Source organism: Struthio camelus, chromosome 1, assembly GCF_040807025.1.
Source record: "Struthio camelus isolate bStrCam1 chromosome 1, bStrCam1.hap1, whole genome shotgun sequence".
NCBI classification, from domain to species: Eukaryota; Metazoa; Chordata; class Aves; order Struthioniformes; family Struthionidae; genus Struthio; species Struthio camelus.
The window spans coordinates 151,136,413-151,157,063 of record NC_090942.1 but is presented as its reverse complement, the minus strand read 5'-3'; the positions used below and the strand labels follow the sequence as shown (position 1 = coordinate 151,157,063).

At 41.9% G+C, this 20,651-nt stretch overlaps 1 protein-coding gene across 10 annotated transcripts in view; it reads left to right on the top strand.

Annotated features, from left to right (window-relative positions):
- The window catches only part of CRACDL (CRACD like), a 66,099-nt gene extending 45,664 nt beyond the window's left edge, over window positions 1-20,435 (top strand). For 9 of the 10 annotated variants that reach the window (XM_068923990.1, XM_068924014.1, XM_009666331.2 and 6 more), the window contains 5 exons: window positions 3,105-3,335; window positions 5,299-6,925; window positions 17,417-17,616; window positions 19,336-19,471; window positions 20,289-20,435. In XM_068923990.1, coding sequence (XP_068780091.1) covers window positions 3,105-3,335; window positions 5,299-6,925; window positions 17,417-17,616; window positions 19,336-19,471; window positions 20,289-20,434 — 2,340 coding nt within the window. In that variant the 3' untranslated portion in view covers window position 20,435. The remainder of the gene's footprint in view (window positions 1-3,104; window positions 3,336-5,298; window positions 6,926-17,416; window positions 17,617-19,335; window positions 19,472-20,288) is intronic. The other variant, XM_068923987.1, reaches the window with a different exon arrangement.
- Window positions 20,436-20,651: the final 216 nt, after the last annotated feature.

The window sequence follows — 20,651 nt, the reverse complement described above, 5'->3', positions numbered from 1 at the left end:
TAAGGCATAAATATTACTTTGTTGTCTGTCTGCTGCAAAAACAACCTTCTGTGTATGTAACTGCGCGTCTGTCTGTTTTACTGTTTTAATGGCTGCCCTTCTAACATAAAAAGTTATGTTTATTTATCAACATAATTCTCCCGCACCAAATAATCCCCTGTTAATATGATTATTTAACTTAACTAAGCTCTCTAGTATATCTCATATCCTTCAGAAAACTTGACTCTTCAAATTTAATTTAATCTTCAAAACCAAACAACCAGATTTATACACAGAAGGAAGTGATATCCCTTTTTTAAAGATGAGAAACTACAGTAAAGGGGGGTTAAGTTATGTGCATAGGATGAGGGAGGAAGTTTGCTGGGGAGACATGAACAAAATGTGGATCTTCTGATATCTGCCCAGACCCTTGTTTGAAGTACAAAATTACCTTGCACTGATATAGAAACTGTTTGCCTGATGATAGTGATTGACATTGCTGCTTAGGAGACTGGGATTCAGTCTTTGCTCAGATTCTGGCCACGTGAGCCAGCGTGAGCTGTGAATTCTGCTGAAGCGATGTTTTCAGGACTTGAGTACAAGCAAATAGATGGTTTTCTTCAATCAGCAGTCAGACATTCTGGCTGATTAAAGAGTGGTTTTCAAAGGCTCTGAAGAGTCCCTTTTAGTTGTCCGCAGCTGGAGTCATGGTGGAAACGACACAGGGGGTAAAGTGAAAAACGTTTTCTAGAAATAGGAGAAGGGATAGAGGGAAACTGCGGAAGGGAAATAAAGAAGCTGGTCCCAAGCTGACCATTCTTTGGTAATTATGTAAAATGTATTTTAACGTCAGCTGCCCCAGGGCTCAACAAAGATTTCTGGCCCCACTTGTTAGACTTCATATGAAGGTGTTTGAAAAACTGCTTGTATATAGTGAAGTCTTAATATGTTTTAAAGCAGAAATGGAACACATGAAGAAAGTATTTCTTGAAAACTGGTATAGATTCACTGTAAAAATATTTGTCCAGTCCAGATGTATATTCACTAAAGGAGCATTTATGCCTCCCTGTAGCTCCATTAATACCATTCTCTGACTCACCCTCTGACTGCAGAAACGCTGTGGTGACTATGGTTGCTCAGCTTTTCCACATGCCCCATAAGTTAGCTCAGAGCTCTGTGCATCCCAGTCCAGTTTGAGAGTATATCCAGAAAGTAACATCACATGAATGCGTTCCTCCTAAAATGCAGAACTGAACTGGCATTTTGGAGAGACGAGGCCTGCTTCTAGAAGTCAGGAGGAGACCTAATGGCGAGCCTGTAGGCCTGAGGGGTGATACGGTTTTGTACATCACAACTCTGAGGTTTTGGGTGGCAACAAGACCTTGCAATGTCTTGGAAGCTTTCCTAGATGGAAGAAGGAAGAGAGGGGTCATGACCATCCCATCCTCACTCTGGGAACGGGGCTCCCTCTTTGCCCCACACCTGGTGATACCCAGTGCAAGCAGCTGAAGGGGAGCAGAGCCATGTGAACGTGACGTTTGGGGAAAGGGGCCCGCTGGCCACCCCCGCTCCAGTAGGCTTAGCCAGAGCCGGATTTCACAAGCCAGGCAATCTCTGCAGCTGGCACAGACCTGGTGTTCACTCGGCCTGCTGAAATTTAACTGGAATAGCAAACCAGATTTTTGTGTTTCCAGCGTAATGGCCAACACTGAGCATTGCCAATGAGAAGAAATGCAAGTTCTGAAGGAACTCTCTCTAATGTATAATGCAGCCATGTATCGTTGTTGTACATTAGTCATGTTTGAGTACTACACTGCAGATACTGTAGAGAAACCCTGCTGCAAATTAGAGAGAGCATCCATTATTCAGCATGGCTGAGTTATTTATTTATTTTTTTAATAGAAAGCATGATCAGAAGCTGTAGATCCAGCCTCCACTAAAATCAATGGGAGGTTTTTCCTGAATGTAGAGGTAGCAGGCGCTAGCTATATTCCAGAATATCTTTTAACTGCAGTCCATATGCAGAACTCTACATGCATAAAATGCTGATTTTCTTCCTTCCCCCCCAAAAATTAACACTATGCTACTTTTCCCTTCTTCCATCCATTCCCCTCAATAAATACGACTTCCAGAAGCCTTCTATCCAGCAGAATAAGGCATGCCAAAAGAAGGAAAACGTCCATAACGAAATGCACTGGAGCTTCAAGCCTCCAGAGGACTGTTATGAAGAGTTGTCAGAGGTCATTTTAATATTATGACAGATAGCTTGGAAATACCATTTTGCTTATTTGTAAAAACTGAACCAGAGAGGAAGACCCCTTTTTAAAGAGTCATTTTTCACAAAGTTCTCTCTCTCCTTTTTGCATCAGCCCTGGCACTTGGGTAGTTTTTGCTGAGGCACGCAGGAAAGTTGCATTTCAGCTTCATGAAAGTATTGCATCCTTTTGGGGCATTCAGAAGTTATTTCTGGATGCATTACTGTTCAGGTTGGAAGTTCCAGGACACTAGTAGCAATTGCCCATCGTTTCCTTCCCTAAAATAGTCTATAAATGAAATGTTATGTTTCAAGGTAAACTCCCTACTTATTTTGCAAGTAAAAATAAATGAAGAAAAAATAGAAGGTAACTTAAGTGTTAATGCCATTGTTTTTTGATTCTTTTTTCTTTAAGAGAAAGTTATAGAGTTGGAAGGGACCTGGTGAAAGGTAGGGAGCTAGAGATGCTCTGGCCCAGCATAACTGTGGGTAGGAGTCTAGACAGATGCTGGAGAAGAGACTCAGAAAGGAAATTTACCCATTAGGATTGGTAACTGAGTACTCTGGATAAATGTATTTCCTAAAACACGCTGACCATGTATTTCTGTGCTTTAGATCTAGTTAAATGTGATTTGTTCTCTCCCACTGGACTATATAACATGATATTCTCGCTGCTAAAAATGCAAAATTGCTAACACTAGTATTTCATGTGCAACGTTAGGAAATCTAATGTGTTTTAAAAAGAAGTCAAAAAGAAACTGAAGCAACCACAAAATGCCACTAAACGTGCCCCCTTCTCTGTAGGATTGTTATTTTCATGTCTTGGTTTCTTTGTTTGATTAGAGAATCAAACAAATTATTTTTGTTTTAGGTCACACTGGTTTCTTCCTCTAGACCTCACTCTACAGCCAACCAGCTGTTGCCTAGGCGTAGAAGTGCTAAAACTGGACGTCCCCAGATATCTGACAGCAGCAGCTCGCCTGCAGCCAATTTTGACACTCCACCTGAGCTCTCCTCTTGCTTAGATAATTCTGCTGCTAAACACAAACTTTTAATAAAACCTCGGAATCAGAGATCCAGTAAAATGAGAAGATTTTCTCAGGTAATTATGAAAAAAACAGTGTCACCATTGAAACAAAAACTGGAACTTCCTACTGGGTTTCATATTCAAACTCAGACTGGTTAAGAAAAGTCAAATGGGCGCACGGATGTTTCATTGAGTTTTAGCAGCTTTTATTTAATATGTATCTGGAGTAGACAGTAAGAACAGACTAAATATTATAAGATTAATTGTTAATTCTCTTGATACGGTAGTTGATGTGAAAAGTTCTTCCTGAATTTACCATACAGTACAAGTTAGTGTCTTGCCCGTGATGCAGAAGTTGAGGCTGACTGCTTCCTTTCTTACTTTTAAAATTTTATCTTTTCAAAAAATTATGATCATTTTGCATACTTTTCCTGGCCTGAAAGATCTTGTAAAATCTTGAGTTTTTGAGAGACTATTGATGGAGGAACTGTGTTGTTTTTTAACTTCCCAAATATCATTGCGATTATATTTTCAAAAATTACAGAAAAAAGTTGTGCCTGATTAGTTGGAATCAAATACTGGACATTAGGGCTGTTCTGCATTCAGCCCTCTCCCTGTCCCAGACTTGTAGACCCTGTATGTGCACTACGGAGACTTAAAAATAAGTCTCCACAGGAAAAAAATTGTATGACTGAAACTGTTTTTTTTTGAACAGTCATTTAAAACGCTTTTTGTCTGGTTCTTTTTTGTATCTTATGATGGGAATCATTTAATATTTCTTCTTTCTCTCCCATTTGAGACCTTCAGTTTATAATTCTTACTACAGTATTTGCACTTACTGCAGTATTTGCACTGTGGTTTCTTTCAATGTTTTAAATACATTAAAACCATAAAATTGGCTTATTTAATATTAAGAATATCTTTCCCTGTCTACTTTAAAGTGCCAGATGATTGAGCCCTCCTGGTTTTCCATGGAGAATCTTTAAACTTTTTGATATTACAATTTTTAAACATTTTCCTGCCCACTTTTACCTGTGTACTTTGCTTCTGGCTTGCTAACTGCCATCCTCTGCTTTTATATTCCTGGGCCCTCACTGGATGTGGGATGTGAATGCAGGTGGCATTGCAGCTTTGTCTTTGCTATTGCATTTGCAAATCTGGAAATAATGTGAGTCCTAAAAGTGTCTTCAGAGTGCAGGTTTGGTGTTCTTAGAATTAGAGCCTACATCCAAAATACATATTTAACCAACAAACTGCAGTGGTTGAAGAAGCTAATACAGGCACATATGAAAATGCATATTCAACAGCTTAATAACATGCTTTGAAATAATCCTGTGTATTTAGCCAGTCCTAAGTACATATTTATAGAAGCTTACCTGAATTTATAAAATTTCATCGGGTAGTCTAACTTTTAAAAGAAAAGAAAGACTTGCACACAAGGGAGGCAAGGTTATAATGCTACAAGGCTGTATCAGTATGATTAGACAGAAGATTGCCATATGGGAGTAGATACTCAGCTGGCATAGTGTGTCACAACCTCATGGACTTATTCAATAATTTTTTGCTCTTCTTTCTGTATACACTTGCCTCTTCAAGGTCATGTTTCAGAAAGAATGAGTTGTTTTATTTTTAATCCTGTTGTAGAGTAGCAAAGTACAAAGGGGCAGATTTTTCTTTTTCAAGTGCTGCTTTTTGCCCAAGAGCAACACAACGTATCCAGTATGCTCTGGGGCATCAAGTGCCAAGGACAGTCCAATGGCCATTGTTTTGATGAACTTCCCATCTAGGGAGGCATGAAAGCACCAGTTGTGCAGAACGAAGTGTCATTGATTGCTTTTATATTGGTTAAATACATTATACCATGATCTGCTCAGCCAAATACGCATCTAGTGTGTAGGTTATGAAAACGGCATGCTCAGCTTTGAAGGCAAGTATTGCCTTTCTCTCTTGAGATATCAGTTGTAAATACAATGATAAACCAGAAAGAAAAAGTGAATCTGTACATGGTGATGGGGCTTTCTGAATTTCTTTGTTGCAGAGGGCTCAGTCTGAATCTCTGACTGATTTGAGCTGTACACCAGAAGAAGAAGAGGATGATGACAAAGAGATGCAGACAGATTTGCCAGATGCTCTATTGAAAACCAGTGAGCAAGAACTGCCGTGCAGCACAGCTGCAGCGCAGGATGTGGCTTCCTGGAAGAAGCCCAGAACGCCTGAGGACCTTCCCCCTGGTTTGACACCAGTGATGACTCAGCCCGCTTCTGAATCTACTGTTGTACAGGAAGCCCTGTTACCAGAGAATAAACCAGAGGGCTGCCAACCATCGCAGGAAACAGTATGCACAAAGCCTGAGTCCTCGCTGCTGCTGGAAGGTAAAGACTACGCAACTTCTCCCTACTCCAGTCTAGACAGAGAAATACAAAAGCAAAAAGATTCCTCAGAAACACTGACATTGTTGTCTGAGGATGAGAGTGATGTGTCAGTCAGTACCTTAAATCAAGAACAGAAGGAGCTTCCTACTGTGTCTTCAGTATGTAAAATACCATTTGAAGAAGATATTTCACTTAATAAGCATAGTCTTGTTTGTTTGGACGGTTCAGAAGAAAATATACAGAAGGATGATCAGATACTTGTGCAAATGTCCTGCAATAAAGAGGCAAAGAAAGAGGTTGCTGTATTGTCAGAGTCTATCCAGCAGTTCCCCGTAGGTTCTTTCCAGCCCGTGGAGTCATTCGTTGTCCCTTCCCATGTTCCACATCTTGCTTCTTCAACACGGATGGGATCATCTACTTCCTGGGCTCTAGAGAAAACAAAGACTACCCAAGAGGCAGCTGCTTCTGATAAGGAGAACTGTCGGTCGCTGGCCCACAAGGAGGAAATTTTGGGGAAGAAAGCAGAAAAAGCAGCCAATGAACTCAATGCCTTGAGAAAATTTTCTGTGTCCTCTGCACGAGAAAGGCCAAGGACCAGAAGCCTACACTTTCCAGAAAGCTCAGAGTGTGAAAGTGCATTAAATACCCGATTCTTCCTATCCAAAGCAAAAGTCTCCTTGAGAAATGAGAGGTGGAACGAAGACTTGCAGACAGGATCAGGTCTGGAGCACAGAAAAAGTAGCAACAAAAAACAGACTTTGCTGCCAGAGTCCAGCTGTGAGATCCCAGGCCAATCTACAGAAATGTTGGCTGGCTGCATTTCTCAGGCTATTGATGCAGTTCCTGTCCCAAGTGATTCGTCTGTGGTATCTCAGAGTCAGCCAGGCTGTGAAAATAAAAGTCCTTTTCAAGTAAAACTTAGATCCACCTCACTGTCCTTGAAATATGGAGACAATTCTTCACAAGAATCAAAAGGGATTAAAAGATACAGTGCAGAGTTTAATTTAGAAAATGAAGGATTGACTTCATTTCTAAAAGGTGAAAAGGCGCAGACCAAAAAGACAGCTGATACAAATATTGGTGGTACTTTAAATGATAACATCAAATCCAAAGCAAAGTCCTCTGAACAGCTTAATGGCAAACCTCCGTTGCCCAAGAAACCTATCTTGCCAAACGTAGCTGTTCCAAATACCAATGCAAACAGGGAGAAACAGGACAAAGTTATTCAGTCTCCTGAATCCAGAAATGAAGATAGAGACTTGGAGAAAAAGTCAAGTCCTTGTAAAGTGCCTGGTAAGACTCCTGATGCTTTATTAATTTATCTTAACTCTTGAGGAATGGCCCTACCTGTGAGAGAGTGTGAGACAGCCTATTGTGTCAAACACAAAGGTGGTGAGTGAATTGACAGCTATGCTTTCAGTGATGTTGCTCCCTGATTCTCCCTTGCTGAAAGAGACCTATCAAAACAACAGCAGAGAAGACGCATCAGACAGAATAAGATATTTTAACTGAGATTTTTACATTTCAGGGCATTGTTTAAAGGATGGTCAAAGTGACACTTAAAAAATTAATAAAGTACATTAGCCAGTACTGTGAAACACAAATATCAAGCTACGAAATGTCCCATTAAGAGCTGCTGTGTGGCAATTCAGGAATGAGGAGCACATATGAAGTGTAGTACTCTGTGTGGGATGAGTGACTCAGACCTCTAGACCACCTTTTTCACCATAATATTGAGGGAGAAGTACTACTAATTGCCCAGAGTGCTCAACACACCGTTTATCGTCTCCCCCGAGCTTTGCTTACTCATTTATATGTCTTTATCATTACTCACTCCCTGTTTAAAAAGAGATATTAGGTACCCTGTAGCTTCATGGAGTTTAAAGCCAGAAGAGACCGTAAGATCACGTTTACTGCGGATTGTTAAATTTCACCCAGCTGTCCACATTATAAGCCAAAATATCATTGGGTTAGAGTAAAAAATCCAGTGCTCTGGAGACTGATATATTGTGTGTCACAGACAGAACAGAAAACCGAAAATGACACCAGTATCTGAGGCCTTTGTGATGTCAGGAAACAAATGTGAGGTAGAGTACGCTCAAACAGTTCTAGCAGGGGAACTCTGCTCTTCACTTCAAAGAAAGGCCAAAAGGAAAAGAAACTCTTCAGGTCTTCTGATACGTGGGAGAAATTTCTTCCTTGCCCTGAATCCATTTGGTCACGAGCTTGATGCTAAGCATGTGAGAAGGAGATGGCAGCCAAGCAAGTAAAAAGGTTTCTGTGTGCCATCCCAGAGCTCCACCCCTCGGTTACTCTTCTCTGGTTGAGGTCAGTCTCTGAGCTTCAGAGGGAAGAGCACAAAATGAAAAGTCCTCAGGATACAGTCGGCCAGTTGTCCTGTAGCGTGACAGAAGCTTCTTCCTGGCCGCGGAGGCAACTTGCTGAAGCCCTAAGTGAAAGCTGATTGTACTTGTCACCTGTGGTAGCATTGCACATGTTTTTGCAGAGGTCTCACTTACAACCTCCTGTTCTCCCCGCAGTTAAAGGAGGGAATTCATCGGCTGCCAGACTGCCTGACAGGACTCCCACAGTCATCCAGGCAGGCCTTCCTCCCCACCACACAGGAGAGGAAATCTCCCTTTGTATAATCCCAGCACTGCCTTAAACACATTTGCCCCGCTGCTCTGTCCTGAAGAGCAGTTGGTTATTCATAATGACCCTCAAATCTTCTCTAATCAGTTAAGACAGGCTGTGGTAAGGGCTCTTCCATGCTGTTTTCAGGAGTGTCACACTGAGAATAGATGAGGAGCAGAAATAACACTGTAGGGTTAGTCTGCTAGAAGATGGAGGAAAAGCACTGGAGTTGCAAGCATTCCTGTATAGAGACCTATTTCCCTTTTGTCCTGCTGAGTTCTAGGTATCTGGACTGAGTTTTGGGTGCAGTAAGAGCAGAGGAGATGGTAGGCGTTGGAGGAGGAGGAAGGTGAGGAAATGGAGCCAGGGAACACCTTTCTCTTGTGGCTTCTTCACTGCTTGTGCAGGCCTGGGACTGAGGCTCCTGTCCCCATGTTCAGGGGTGGGCTCTGCAGAGTAGCGTCTGAAGGCAAGAGCTTGCCTCAGGCCACTTGGCAGGGGTGTACAGGCCTGGCGTTTGACATGGGGTTGCTGGCTGAGAGCCTTGTTTCAGATGTGCTCCTCTCCACCTGCCGTTATTATAACAAATTTGTATGGCCTGTGATGCTTTAACATGGCAATTCGGGCTAGTCTATAATGGTAGTTTGTCTTCTTCCTTATTTGCTGCCCCACGATTATTACTATAACACCTTAAGCAGAGCTGCTAGTTTTGCACATATTTCCAGCTTGGAATAGCTGTCTAAGGGATTCTAATATTTTAGCATGCCAGGGCTAAAAAAGTTTGATTATAAATGAGAAGCAGTCTGCTCCAGGTTGACCAGAGTTCCTTTTAACCTTACTACAGGCCTTTCTCCTTAGCTATTTGATCAAATACCTCCTTGTCCTAAGTTATTGCAGGAGCCTGAGCTGACTACCATGAAGGTGCAGGTGAATGAGGTGTGCCCACTTCTCTAATTGCCCTGGCACCGCACTAGCTTTGGCAGGGGTATTTATACAGTACCACCCGAGGAAAATTACCCTAGGGCCTTGGGAAAGCTCAGAAGCAGTGCGCTTCTGCCAGGCATGAGAGAGCCACGCGATACAATGAGGAAAATGATCAATACTCCTGCAGAAATAACATTTTAAGCTCCATGAGACATTTGCCTAAGCCCAGTGGCTCAGGAGCGCATCTTTGAAACTGCAAGCAGTGGTAATCAGAAAAGCATAATTGGCATAGCTCTTCTACGGTACGTGTGGTTTAATGACAGTCTCTGGCCTTCAGATATTCTGGGCCACCCGCTTCTTTTTTTTTCCAACCACCCTTCATGCTGGCACCCAGCCCACTCCTATTCTTTGAGTTCATTAGTCCTTTCAAAGAGCTGCGGTTGTTGTTGAGAGGCACTTGTGTGCCGTTAGGGAGTTTCAGCCTACTGCATGTTAGGAAATTCCTGCGCTGAACAAGAAGACAAGCTGTGAAATCATGATGCAAGGCGGTACAATTCCCTTTTCATGTACAATCGTCTAGAAAAAGTCGGTTCGCTGTGTCACGGGGTGAGCAGGAGCAATTTGGTTCATTCAGTTCAATCTATGGCTTTTCAGCACTTCTGGAAAACTGGTACCAAAGGCAGTGCTAAGGCTGACAGCATGCTGGCTTAACACCGAAAGTGAAACCAGCACTCTTGGTCACTAGAGTTTTCTGTGGAACTAGCAGGGGATTGCTTGGCATCTGTGTGGCTGAAGGGTGACGTTTTTTATGCGTATGAGAAAGCTGCCACAGAGGAGTAAATTGCAAAGCGCTACAGCTAAAGGCACAAGTCTTTGCAAGAATTAAAAAAGCAGACTGTGCTCTTTGGGGCTGATACACTTCTCTGTAAATCCTGTATGGAGCAGAACCAAATAACACATACTAACAGGTTATTACAAGAGCAAAACCATAAGCAATACCTGTGTGAATGCACATATTGGGACATAAAAAAATCAGTGACTGAGGAGCTGCAGCAGAGTGACTTTTTTTTAAAGAGAAAAGGAACTCCAGGAGAGATGGTGAATGCTAACGGTGAATGTAGTTGGTATGTATTGTCTAGCAGATCCAGTCTTTCAAACGACAAGAAAAATGTTTCTCTCTATATAAAAGACATTGCTTTAATGCTGTCCTGTGTATAGCTCAAAAGAAGGCTCTCTCTTTTTCAAGAGAAGTTGTTTTTTAGGCTGTGTGAGGCTATTTTACAATATGGCTGGTCTCCAGCAGTAAATAGACTTTGATGCAAACGTAGCAATTTCTTGTATAAAAAAGACTCTTGGCATCCGTGTTACAGATCCAACCAAAAGTCACAGCCCTTACAGGTCAGCCTAGAGGAGAAAAAAAAGTCCGAAATATTTTGCCAAATCTTTTAGAATTGCTCTGTCTGGAGTTAAGGCTTTGGTTGTGTACACTGAGACAAATGCATATAGTACTTTTATAAACAAAAGCAAGTATGTAGGCCAGGATATCCTAAATGCCTTAAGCATTTTTAAAGCCCTACTTAAAATAACTGGTGTTTTATAAGTGAGCAAAGATACAACAATGTGAAATGAAATACGTGTGCATAAGCAGTGCTGTAAAACGACAGCACTGCTGCATATAGGGAGTTTTATCTCCCAGTGTAAAGTTGTTTGGATTAGTTCTGAATATGTTTGCTTTTAAAATATGCAGGGAATACACAAGTTAGCTTTGCTTGCTAATAAAGGCATGACTTTCAAAAGGCTCTAATTTTCTGTTTCTGACCTTTTGCCTGCACAGATGCATGGTAAGAGTAACCACTCTTACGCCCTTGTAGGTGTAAGATGTTCGTTTTCAGGTACCAGAAGATTTAAATGTTATAAAATGCCTGTGCTATATTTTGTACACACAAAGATTTTTTGATTTAAAGGGAATAGGTATGGTATCTGAGGCCACCTCTAAAAAAATCAAGCTCTAAAGCTCAGGGTAACATTTAAGATACCTTGGCTATGGTTATCCATCTATGCTACGCATACATACACACATACACATATATATATACCTCTGCCCACTCCCCTACATACACTGAGTATATCTGTCTGTCCGTAGACAAAGTTACATATAGATTTCTCTTTCACTTTCTATACGAGTTTGTATAAACCAATATACAATAATAAGTCAACCATAGGTCTTCTTTTGTACATAAAAATTAATGTTATATCTTATTGTTCACACAACTAGTCAAAAACACATTAAAGCATAATATCCCAAAATCAAGGGTGCACACTCATACCCACAGTCATTAGGCAGAAAAAATTCCACCTTTAAGATCAGCAGGCCTCTAGTCTTTGAGAAAAAACGAATTCTGCTTTAATAAGATTTTGAAGGAAACCGATAACCTGCGTTTAATATGACTGCAGCAAGATAATTTTCTCCCTTAAAGATCAACAAGCTCATGGCCAGTCAGCTCGGCTGTTGTCAGATCCAGCTGAGAAGGGCTCGTGTCCTCCTTATCTGAGTGAAGGACTTAAAAAGGTGTGATACAGTTCATTTTGTTTCAGCGGTTATCTTCTGTGGCCAGTCATGAAGCTACAGGGAGTGATGAAGAATTTAGGGCTGGCTGCTGTGTATGTGGCTGAGTGGTGAAGGAGGTGAAGAAAGGGCTTCAGAAACCTTTGGGTATGGTTTCAAGTGGCAGCAGTAGACCTTAAATATACCTAAAATGTTATTTTTAATGTGTGGTGACATTCTACATGGAGCAGTTTGACAACTTCTAAGCTGGTATTTTCCCATGTTCTGCGATTTATCACCATGCTTCATTCCAAGGGGAAGAAGGGAATCTTCTCTCAAAACGCCTCGGGCCAAATCAATTTCAAGGAAACAAAGGAAGGATGCAATCACGAGGTTAAAACTATGAGTGAATGAGAAATAAATTACTGCCAACAATATCTTTTTTTATTTTATGAAGTTATTGAGTAACAAATTGAATAACATATTGTTTAAAATAGCATGTTGTAATAAGAACTAAAGGATATGGCTCAGAATTCAGTTTTAATCAGAAAATCTCAAGACTAACAAGCAAGGGGATAGGATCGCCCCTGCTTCACAGAAGGGGAACTGAAACACAGAGCATTAGCAGAGTTTGTGGCGCATGCAACTTGAACAACATCTGACAGAGATTGTGTCAGCCTTGCATTTTGGACCATGTTGTCTGCCTAAAAGTGGAATACGCCAGCTGGGAACTGTTGTGCTAGTTACTATGCATGTGACTTACAAGCAGAAGCAGGAATTAGATTGTGCTTTTGAGTCCTTTTGGTTCCACTCTGGCTATCCAGTTCCTTAAATGCTGTGTTTTGCCACATGGTGAATCACAAAAGCACGCCACCTGCCTCATGACTGGGCAAGACAGGATAGGAAGGACTTGTGCAAGGTGATCAGACAGTCACTGAGCTGAGGGAAAAGATGTGCAAGCAACGCTTCTCTTGTGAATAGTCACTTCCTGGGAAAGCTTTTGGCCTCCTAGTGCTCCAAAGTTTCATGGAAGAACCTCAGATAACCTTAAACTGATGATTTGCTTCACCTTACTAGCTCCTGTATTACTTCACTATCTTTCATCTTTTGCATGTACTATAAACTGGCTGGAACAGTTACACATGTGTAGCGCCAAACCACCTTCTCTAGCTGGGGGTGGGAGGATGAAAAGGACCCCTGGGCAATGGGAAAAATAATAAATAGTGAATATGCCTCTTCCTCCCCCTTACAGTAATTCTGACTGACAGATGAGGTAGTAAATTCTGCACAGATTGCATCTGATTATTTTGTGCTGAAGAGAACACATTTCCTCTCTCTGTCTGGCCTGACTTGCTTTCTGTAGCAAAGACTTTGACAAGAACAAGAGTAGAACATAATGAAGAAACAAGAAAGCCCCTCCCATAAGGTAGGCAGATCAGCTTTTGATCCTCTGTGGGTGTTATTACTCTGCCGTCCTAAGTCAGGCCTATACAGATGTAAATAAACTCTTTAAAGATGATTATAAAGAGTTTTTTGTTACTATCACAGGAACATTCTGAAACCATCTCTCATGGGATGATATTTGGCTCTAAATTAGCTACCTTGTAATTTGCACGACTAGGATGTTTGGTTTCTCGTTAGGGAGAACGGTCGAGAGAACCAAACTGCTTGATGTCTTCCATTACAATATCTGCCTTGTGAAAAACATTGTTATAATAGCGGCCTCCAATCATACCACTGAGAGACTGGGAACCCTGTTGTGCTAGGAAATAGACTTTGAAATAACAGAAAGATGAATCCTGAATACATGAGGAAAACAGACAAATAAGAGCATAGGTAACAATGAGACTGTTGCATTTTGCACAGTAAATAGAGCCTGAGCAGACCAGTCATTTTGTCAGTATTGCCCTGTGGGAGCTGAGCAAGAACAATATATGGTTCAGCTGGCATTTATGAAAAGCTCCCGTGGTTGTGACAGGGAAAATGAGGGAAAACACAAAGGGTGATTTTAAATCTTGAAGACTAAAAAGTAACATCACTAGCAGAGTCAAGGCAGAAGCCAGATTTTCAGTATCGTGGAAAAGCTGGTGGGTAGATTGAACGGGGCCGTGAGGGTAAAGACTTTGGTGTCTGAGAGCGCAAAGATATCGGAGGCAGTGAGGAAAGTCAAAACGCGGTGATGGGTGAGGAAAACGCTCGGTATAGCAGTGCTCTGACAGGACTGAAGGAGGCAACATGGTGTTCACTCAACCACCTTAAAAAAAAGATGAGATGTAAGATGGTGAGGACTTAAGTGCTGTAGCTATACAGGCCAAGGAGAAGCCTCGTCTCCTGAGGCATGGACAAGAGGTCTGGACAGGTGGGGACAGGGTATGTTTTATGGGATGGAGCTACAGGAAGGGTCCAGCACAGGGAGAGCTTCAGTGGGAAAAGATCTTGGTAATATTGAGCGTTACTGATGCACGGGCATTCCTTGAGGCACGCTAGGAAAATGAGTTGAGTGATTTGGATAGAAAGTGACTAAAATTATAAGCTTAGGCTACCTTATCTACTGAATTGAGGGACCTTCTGAGAAATGCTAGAAACTACCACCATCAGTAGTGGCAATCGATCTGTTTATCAAATGGGGCTGTCTTAGGTCTGGCACTATTCATTATATTTAAAGACATGGATGAATACAGTGTGTGCTTGTTACATTTGCAAATACTACCAAGCTGGAAAGTATGCAGGCACACTAGGGCACAAGATCAGAAATCAGAGTTATCTTGAGAAATTGGAAACATAGTCTGAAAAGAACATCTCATTACAGACAGGTGCAAAGTACTGGTATGTGTGAAAAAATAATCAGATGCACAGATATAAATGGGGAATAGGAGAGGGGAAATAACAAGATGTGAAGCTCGTAAAATGTGAAACAACAATAACATAATCCTGCAAAAAAAGTCATCATACTGAGTGATGTATACAGGAGACTATCTCCAAGGCATGTGGGGTAATCCTTCCACTTCACCTGATGCTAGTAGCATTTCGTCCTGAGTACTATGTCCCAGTTTTGAGCACCATAGTTTGAAGAAGATCTGGACCAAATTAGGACAATTTCTACAAGAGCAAAAGTGATCTAGAGAATATAACTAATCAGAAAAGGTTAAAGAAATGGCGAAGACATGCGGCAAATCTTCAAATGCATTAACGGCTACTGCATAAAGGATGCGGGAAATTATTTTGTGTCCATAGTGTATAGGAGGAGTTATGGATTTAAAGTAGAGCAAAGCAAATTTAGCTTAGCCAATAGGGAAGAAGATCTAGTAGGAAAAGACAGTCAAGTCCTAGGATAGATAGTCTAGGAAGACTGAGATCTCTGTCCCATCTTTAGAGGTTTTTAAGAATGGGTTAAATATCTATTTGTCAGGGGACGGTTTATGTGAAATTGTCTTGCAAACTGATCTTGCCTTGGAGCTGAAGGATGGACTAGGTGACATCCTGAGATCCTTCCCAGCCTTACTCTCTGTTATCCTGTAAAATGAGACAAAAATGAAGCCAGGGCAGACAATCAACAGGAGAAGGGGAGATTATGAGAGGAACAGGGTCTTAGCATGGAAAGACAGGGTGTGGGCAGGATGCGGAGCACTGGAGTAAATTCCCATGCAGGAGGGAGGTTCTTCCCGTGCCCAGGGCCCTGCTTTATCCGGGCTGCATTTGCACAGCTGGACTTTCTGGCTTGTTCCTCTTGGAGAGGAACGCAAGAGCGAGCAAGATCGTATGAGCGAGCGTGAGGGAAAATGCAGGCATTAGCTAGCAAAGCATCTTGCTATGCTATCTCGCTAAACATGTGTTTTCTCTTTTTGTTGTTTTTAGCTGATGTAGGCTTTACAGTATTTTCCTGCTCAAATAACTAGTCTGCTTCTGATGAGGTACAACAGGGACACAGGAAGATACCTGAGCAAAGAAAGTTTATGGGCCCTTCAAGATGTATGTGAATTCACAGATTCCCGCTCAGTGTTCAGACTAATCCCAACTCAGTCTGTAGTATGCAGCTTGGGAGAGCAACGTTGCCTTCATCTCCTGGGCCTTTATCATACGTCTTAGACACGCCTTCAGAGACATTTGGCTGCTTTCCTGATTGGGGCCACATTCTGCTAAATTAGGTCATAAAGCCTCCAGAAATGCGTCTGTCACCTCCAGGGGGATCCTGTGCCAGGGTGGCACGGCTCTCCACTAGCCTCCTCCAGGTGCAGCAGCTCGGCCCCAGGGAATGCAGGTGCGCTGGCACCTGGTGCTGTGCCGGGAAGACAGGGCTGCAGTGAACCAGGCAAGCAGAAACAACTGCTTGGAAAAGCCTTGCTCTGGCTTAAAGGAAACACTGGGGTAACAAAGCTAGAAATGAGTTCTCTCATGTCAGTAGTCCTTCCTGATTGAGGAAGTTCCCAGGTCCCATCCCAGGCCCTTGAACAGGATGCTGATGAGGTAACAGACTTCTTCTAGGGACAGGACCATGCATGATTTTAGGATGAGATGCTTAACTTCTGCTCTGAAATAGCTTTCCGTTAGCTTGGGTACATTAGTGGCCGGAAATGGCTAGGAAAGCTTAAATCATTTTTCCCTGAGACGTTGTCATTCCTCTCACCAGGGTTGTCGGTATTGCTCTTGTTCCTCTTTTAAGCCATGCAGACTCCCTGTTAGTTGGAAAACTGAATTTTGGGTGCAGTGTAAACCAATGAAAAAATGGGGAACCTGGGGGCTGGAGCCAACAGCGGAGCTGAGACTCTTCTCTCGGTCCAATTCTGTTCAGTATCATATAATGATATATATATATATACATATATACATATGTATGTATGTCCCTCCATATAATATTTGAATATAGGACATTTCACTTCCCTATATCTCTAGATACTGCTTGGCTCTTAACAGCAATTCTGAGAATGGCAGGGTAGCATTTTTGACCCTTTACTCCAGGAAGATGTCTTTTTTTTCTTGTCTCACTCAAATCTCAGTTATGGTGGAGCATGACGAGACTGACTGCCCAGATGACTAGCACAGTCAGTGTGAGCAGGGATAAGTCAAATTAAACATCATATCAAAAGGCTGTGCATTAACCCTGTGGTTTTACTAGTATTTCTATGTGTTCAGAGGACATAGATTGCTTTGTTGCCTGCAGTGACCATGGGCAATAAGGGGAGCTTGGCTGCTCCCAAAGGGGTAGAAGGAAGACAGGCAGACTAAGACATCAGCTGCTGCTGTTTGGGCAGGGAAAGAGCAGGGGGTGAAGGCAGCTGCCATGGGTAGGGGTTGTCTTTGTACTGCCACAGTCCAGCTGGGTTCGAGTTTGAATCGGCTGTTGCTTGTCTCTAAGGAAAAGGCCATGAAGCAGATGGGAGGAGTGGGCAGAAGTGGAGACCTTGGAAAACTGGTAGTTTAATGAAGCTGATTGATGTTTTTGCACCTCCCTCATGGGGTGCTAGCTGAAAAAAAGATGAGGGATGTTCCTCACCAGTAGAAAGGTAACTTAAAAGTAGTGAAAACAGGAAGATTGCTTCCTGGAGACTGAAGTAAAAAAATTCCTATTTATCCAGGCTTATCACATTTCTTCATGTGACAAATCAGGGTACTGAGCAAGTGAGAGCTGAAGTTAATTACAACTCTCTTTCAAATAACCATGTATATAAATAATCTGTCAACAGAGCGAAGCATGCCTTCCCCAGTGATTACTGGAGACTCTGGAAGAGAACCTGACAGTCCCACAGAGCCAGCCTGGATTACCATTGCAAGACAAAAGCAGAGAGGCATACAACAGGAGCAGGAACTTAACAGAGAAAAACTTGTGACTCCAGATGTTAAGTCAGATACAGAAAAACAGAATAAAGAAAAGGAAAGAACAGAGGTACTTGCAGCACAAATTTATGATGCTTTTGTATCACATTCCTGCAGTATTCTTTGGATCTACTGCTATTATACCTGTCAAATGCTGTCATGATCACAGATGCTTAATAAGTGTAATCGTAACTAACAAAGAGGCTGATCTTGTGAAGGTGGCCCCTGATTATTCAGATAAGTAATTTCATATGTCCGCGAAATCCCGGAGCTATTCTAGGTGTGTAGATTTTTTGGGTGTCCAATACATGCTCACCAGATCTAATATGTTATTATATGCTAAAATAGCCAAAATGAGGTGCTAACTTGTACAATCTCAGATATCTCTCAGTGCAGAAGAATAGAGTCTCTCGGATTCTTTTAAGCACATTGTATCTCCCATACCTTCTGATTGATTTAAGACTGAATGAACAGCTTGGTCCCAGAAGCTCCTAGGTAACAATTTTTAGAGCCTTGAGAAGTGAAATAGGATAAAAATAACTTTTGCACTTGCAGACGCTGCCAAGATATAAATTCTGGTTCTTTGTGCACTGATAACTCAGACGCACATGTGGTGACATGGAATACGGGCTAACACTGCCTTTTCAAAGATCCCGTGCAAAAGAAGGTTATACCTGTAGCAAGTGATCTTCCCAGAGGACAAAGCAGTGCTAGCAGAAGCACTCGGCATTAATATAGAATACTAACACGGCTTCCCTGTTCCTGGGCTAGCTCATGGAGGCGAGCAGATTGTGAGGACTGCTGTATTGCCTCGTGCACAGTAAAAACCCTGTGCCGATGCAGGAACATGTGTGTCCTTTACCAGTATAGCATTCCCAGTGCAAATGGCCTACTTTCTTGCTTAAAATGGTTCTGATAGAAACCCAGATTCCTATATTATATCGTTGAATAAGGAAAGATCTCTAGATGATGCAAAACAGCAGCGGTTAGACTAACAAGAAATAATACCTAATGAAATGTCTAGGCAAGATTATAAACTGCAATAACGCTGAACGTTGTCATAGTACTTAGAGCACCACGCGTTTAAACGATCCCAAAATACAGTTTCTGTGTCAGAGTAGGAAATTCCAGATTTCAGTTGGCATTATTTCCTAAGATTCATGCCATGCATTTCATTTCCCTGGATCAGCAAAGGGATAAATGTGCCAAGATGCTTCTGACTGCAGTGCATGAGGCTTGGTGCCACTGTACTGCTCCCACTTTCTCTCTCTCCCACGTGGCACCAGACACCACCACTTCAGGACAGTTTTTGCTGGTGGCAAGAGAACTCATCGGAAAATGTGCTTGATTTCTTTTTTATGAAAATCCATTTACCTTCAACCCTCCCAAGCCCCAGTGTCCTAAAACACAAAGTTTGGGAGGTGGAATAGAAACATATGAGCGAACTAGACTCTATCCAAATCCCGTCTATGTTAATAGAGAAATGCAAAGGGCCTGGAATACGTTTTGCATTGAAGACAATAATAATCTACTCATAAATACGGTTATGAATAAGACAAGATACAGAGGGATAGTTTTTATCTGTAAAGTTCAGTATCATGGATGCTAACCTGAAATCCCTGGGGCTCTCTGAACAGGTAACGGGTTCAAGTGAGAGGAGTGGAACCAGTGTGCAATGAGCAAGCTTGTTTTTTGGATGGCGACAGGCATCTACTCCTTTTGCTCATGTTCTTCCAGATGGGTTTCATTCTCTTTGCATCACTTGGATTTTCTCCCTCTCTGTACCTAGGGATCGGTGAAGCAGCACTGGAGCAAACTTTCACACATGGCACCTAAAACCTCTTCTGAAGAACAGAGCAAGGAGACGAAGTCTGAAATGAAAGAGCCGCTGCCGAGAACCAACTCACTGTCTCATTCTGTCCTTGGTAGGAAAGAAAACGCTTTAAACACTGATGCAGGCTGTTATCTCACAACCTTGTCAGAAGATATTGTGCTTGACTGTGCTGGAAAAGGAGTAGGGCCTAGATCCTAATCTCTTCCCCAGTCCAAAATCAACAAGGGCAGATTGTTTCCTCAGCACTCATATCTGAAGTTTTATTTGGTAGAATATTCCTTTTACTACTTTGATTAAAGTAGAAGTCCTGTTATATAAATGTGAATCAAGAATGCAAGGAATTTCCACAGGACTGGGTCCCAAATGTTCTAGTATGAAAGGTAAAATGAATGCAAAATTATTTTCAGTAGCATTCAGTTTGAAAGTGGTTTCCTAAGCAAGCAAGAATGATGTGATCACCAACTGTCTGCCTATTAGTCCTCCATAATACCTTTGAATCTATTTGATAAATTCAAATTTGAAAGAAGGGCAGAACTCTGATACGTAATTAAATGCCTCCAAGTTGAAGGCTGGGTACAGGAGGAAGTCTCAAATGAACACCCTCACTGATTAAAAGACTTTCTCTGTTTTGGGCTGGGTGTTAAACAGGTGATGACAAGATATCCAGATTATCATGTTTTTTGTAGTAAGTTCAAGGGACAAAAGCAAGCTATTAATTAGAAAAACAGATTGTGTTCTTTTGTGCACACAATGGTTAGTTCCTCAATACTGTACTATTAAAGAAGCTTCCATGTGAAATAAAAAGACTTTGTACTGTAGGGCAAGACACTGGAAGCTTTCAGTGAAAGAGCTGAGGTGTACAGCTGCACAGCAAGCTAACATAAAATGTACATGCATTTCATTCACAGTAGCTCAGTCGCCGGCATTGGTGGATAAAGAGGAAATCAGCCACTTTAAGAAAGCCAGTAATGCTGCTGCTGATCAGCCATCATGGATGGAACTCGCCAAAAAGAAATCGCAAGCTTGGAGTGACATGCCACAGATTATAAAATAGCCTGGCACAGACAAATAGCATCTTCTGTAATTACATCGGCTACTCAATTTGAACTTCTACAGACCAGATAATCACAAGGAAGAATCTCTGATACAGGAGAAGGGTTTTATTACACAGCTGTGGAGAAAGCGTGCAATAGGTGCAGTCAAAAAGTTTACCTTAAACTTTGTAGCAATCAGTCAGGATTGCATTGGCAGTGCATTACTTAAATTATGCT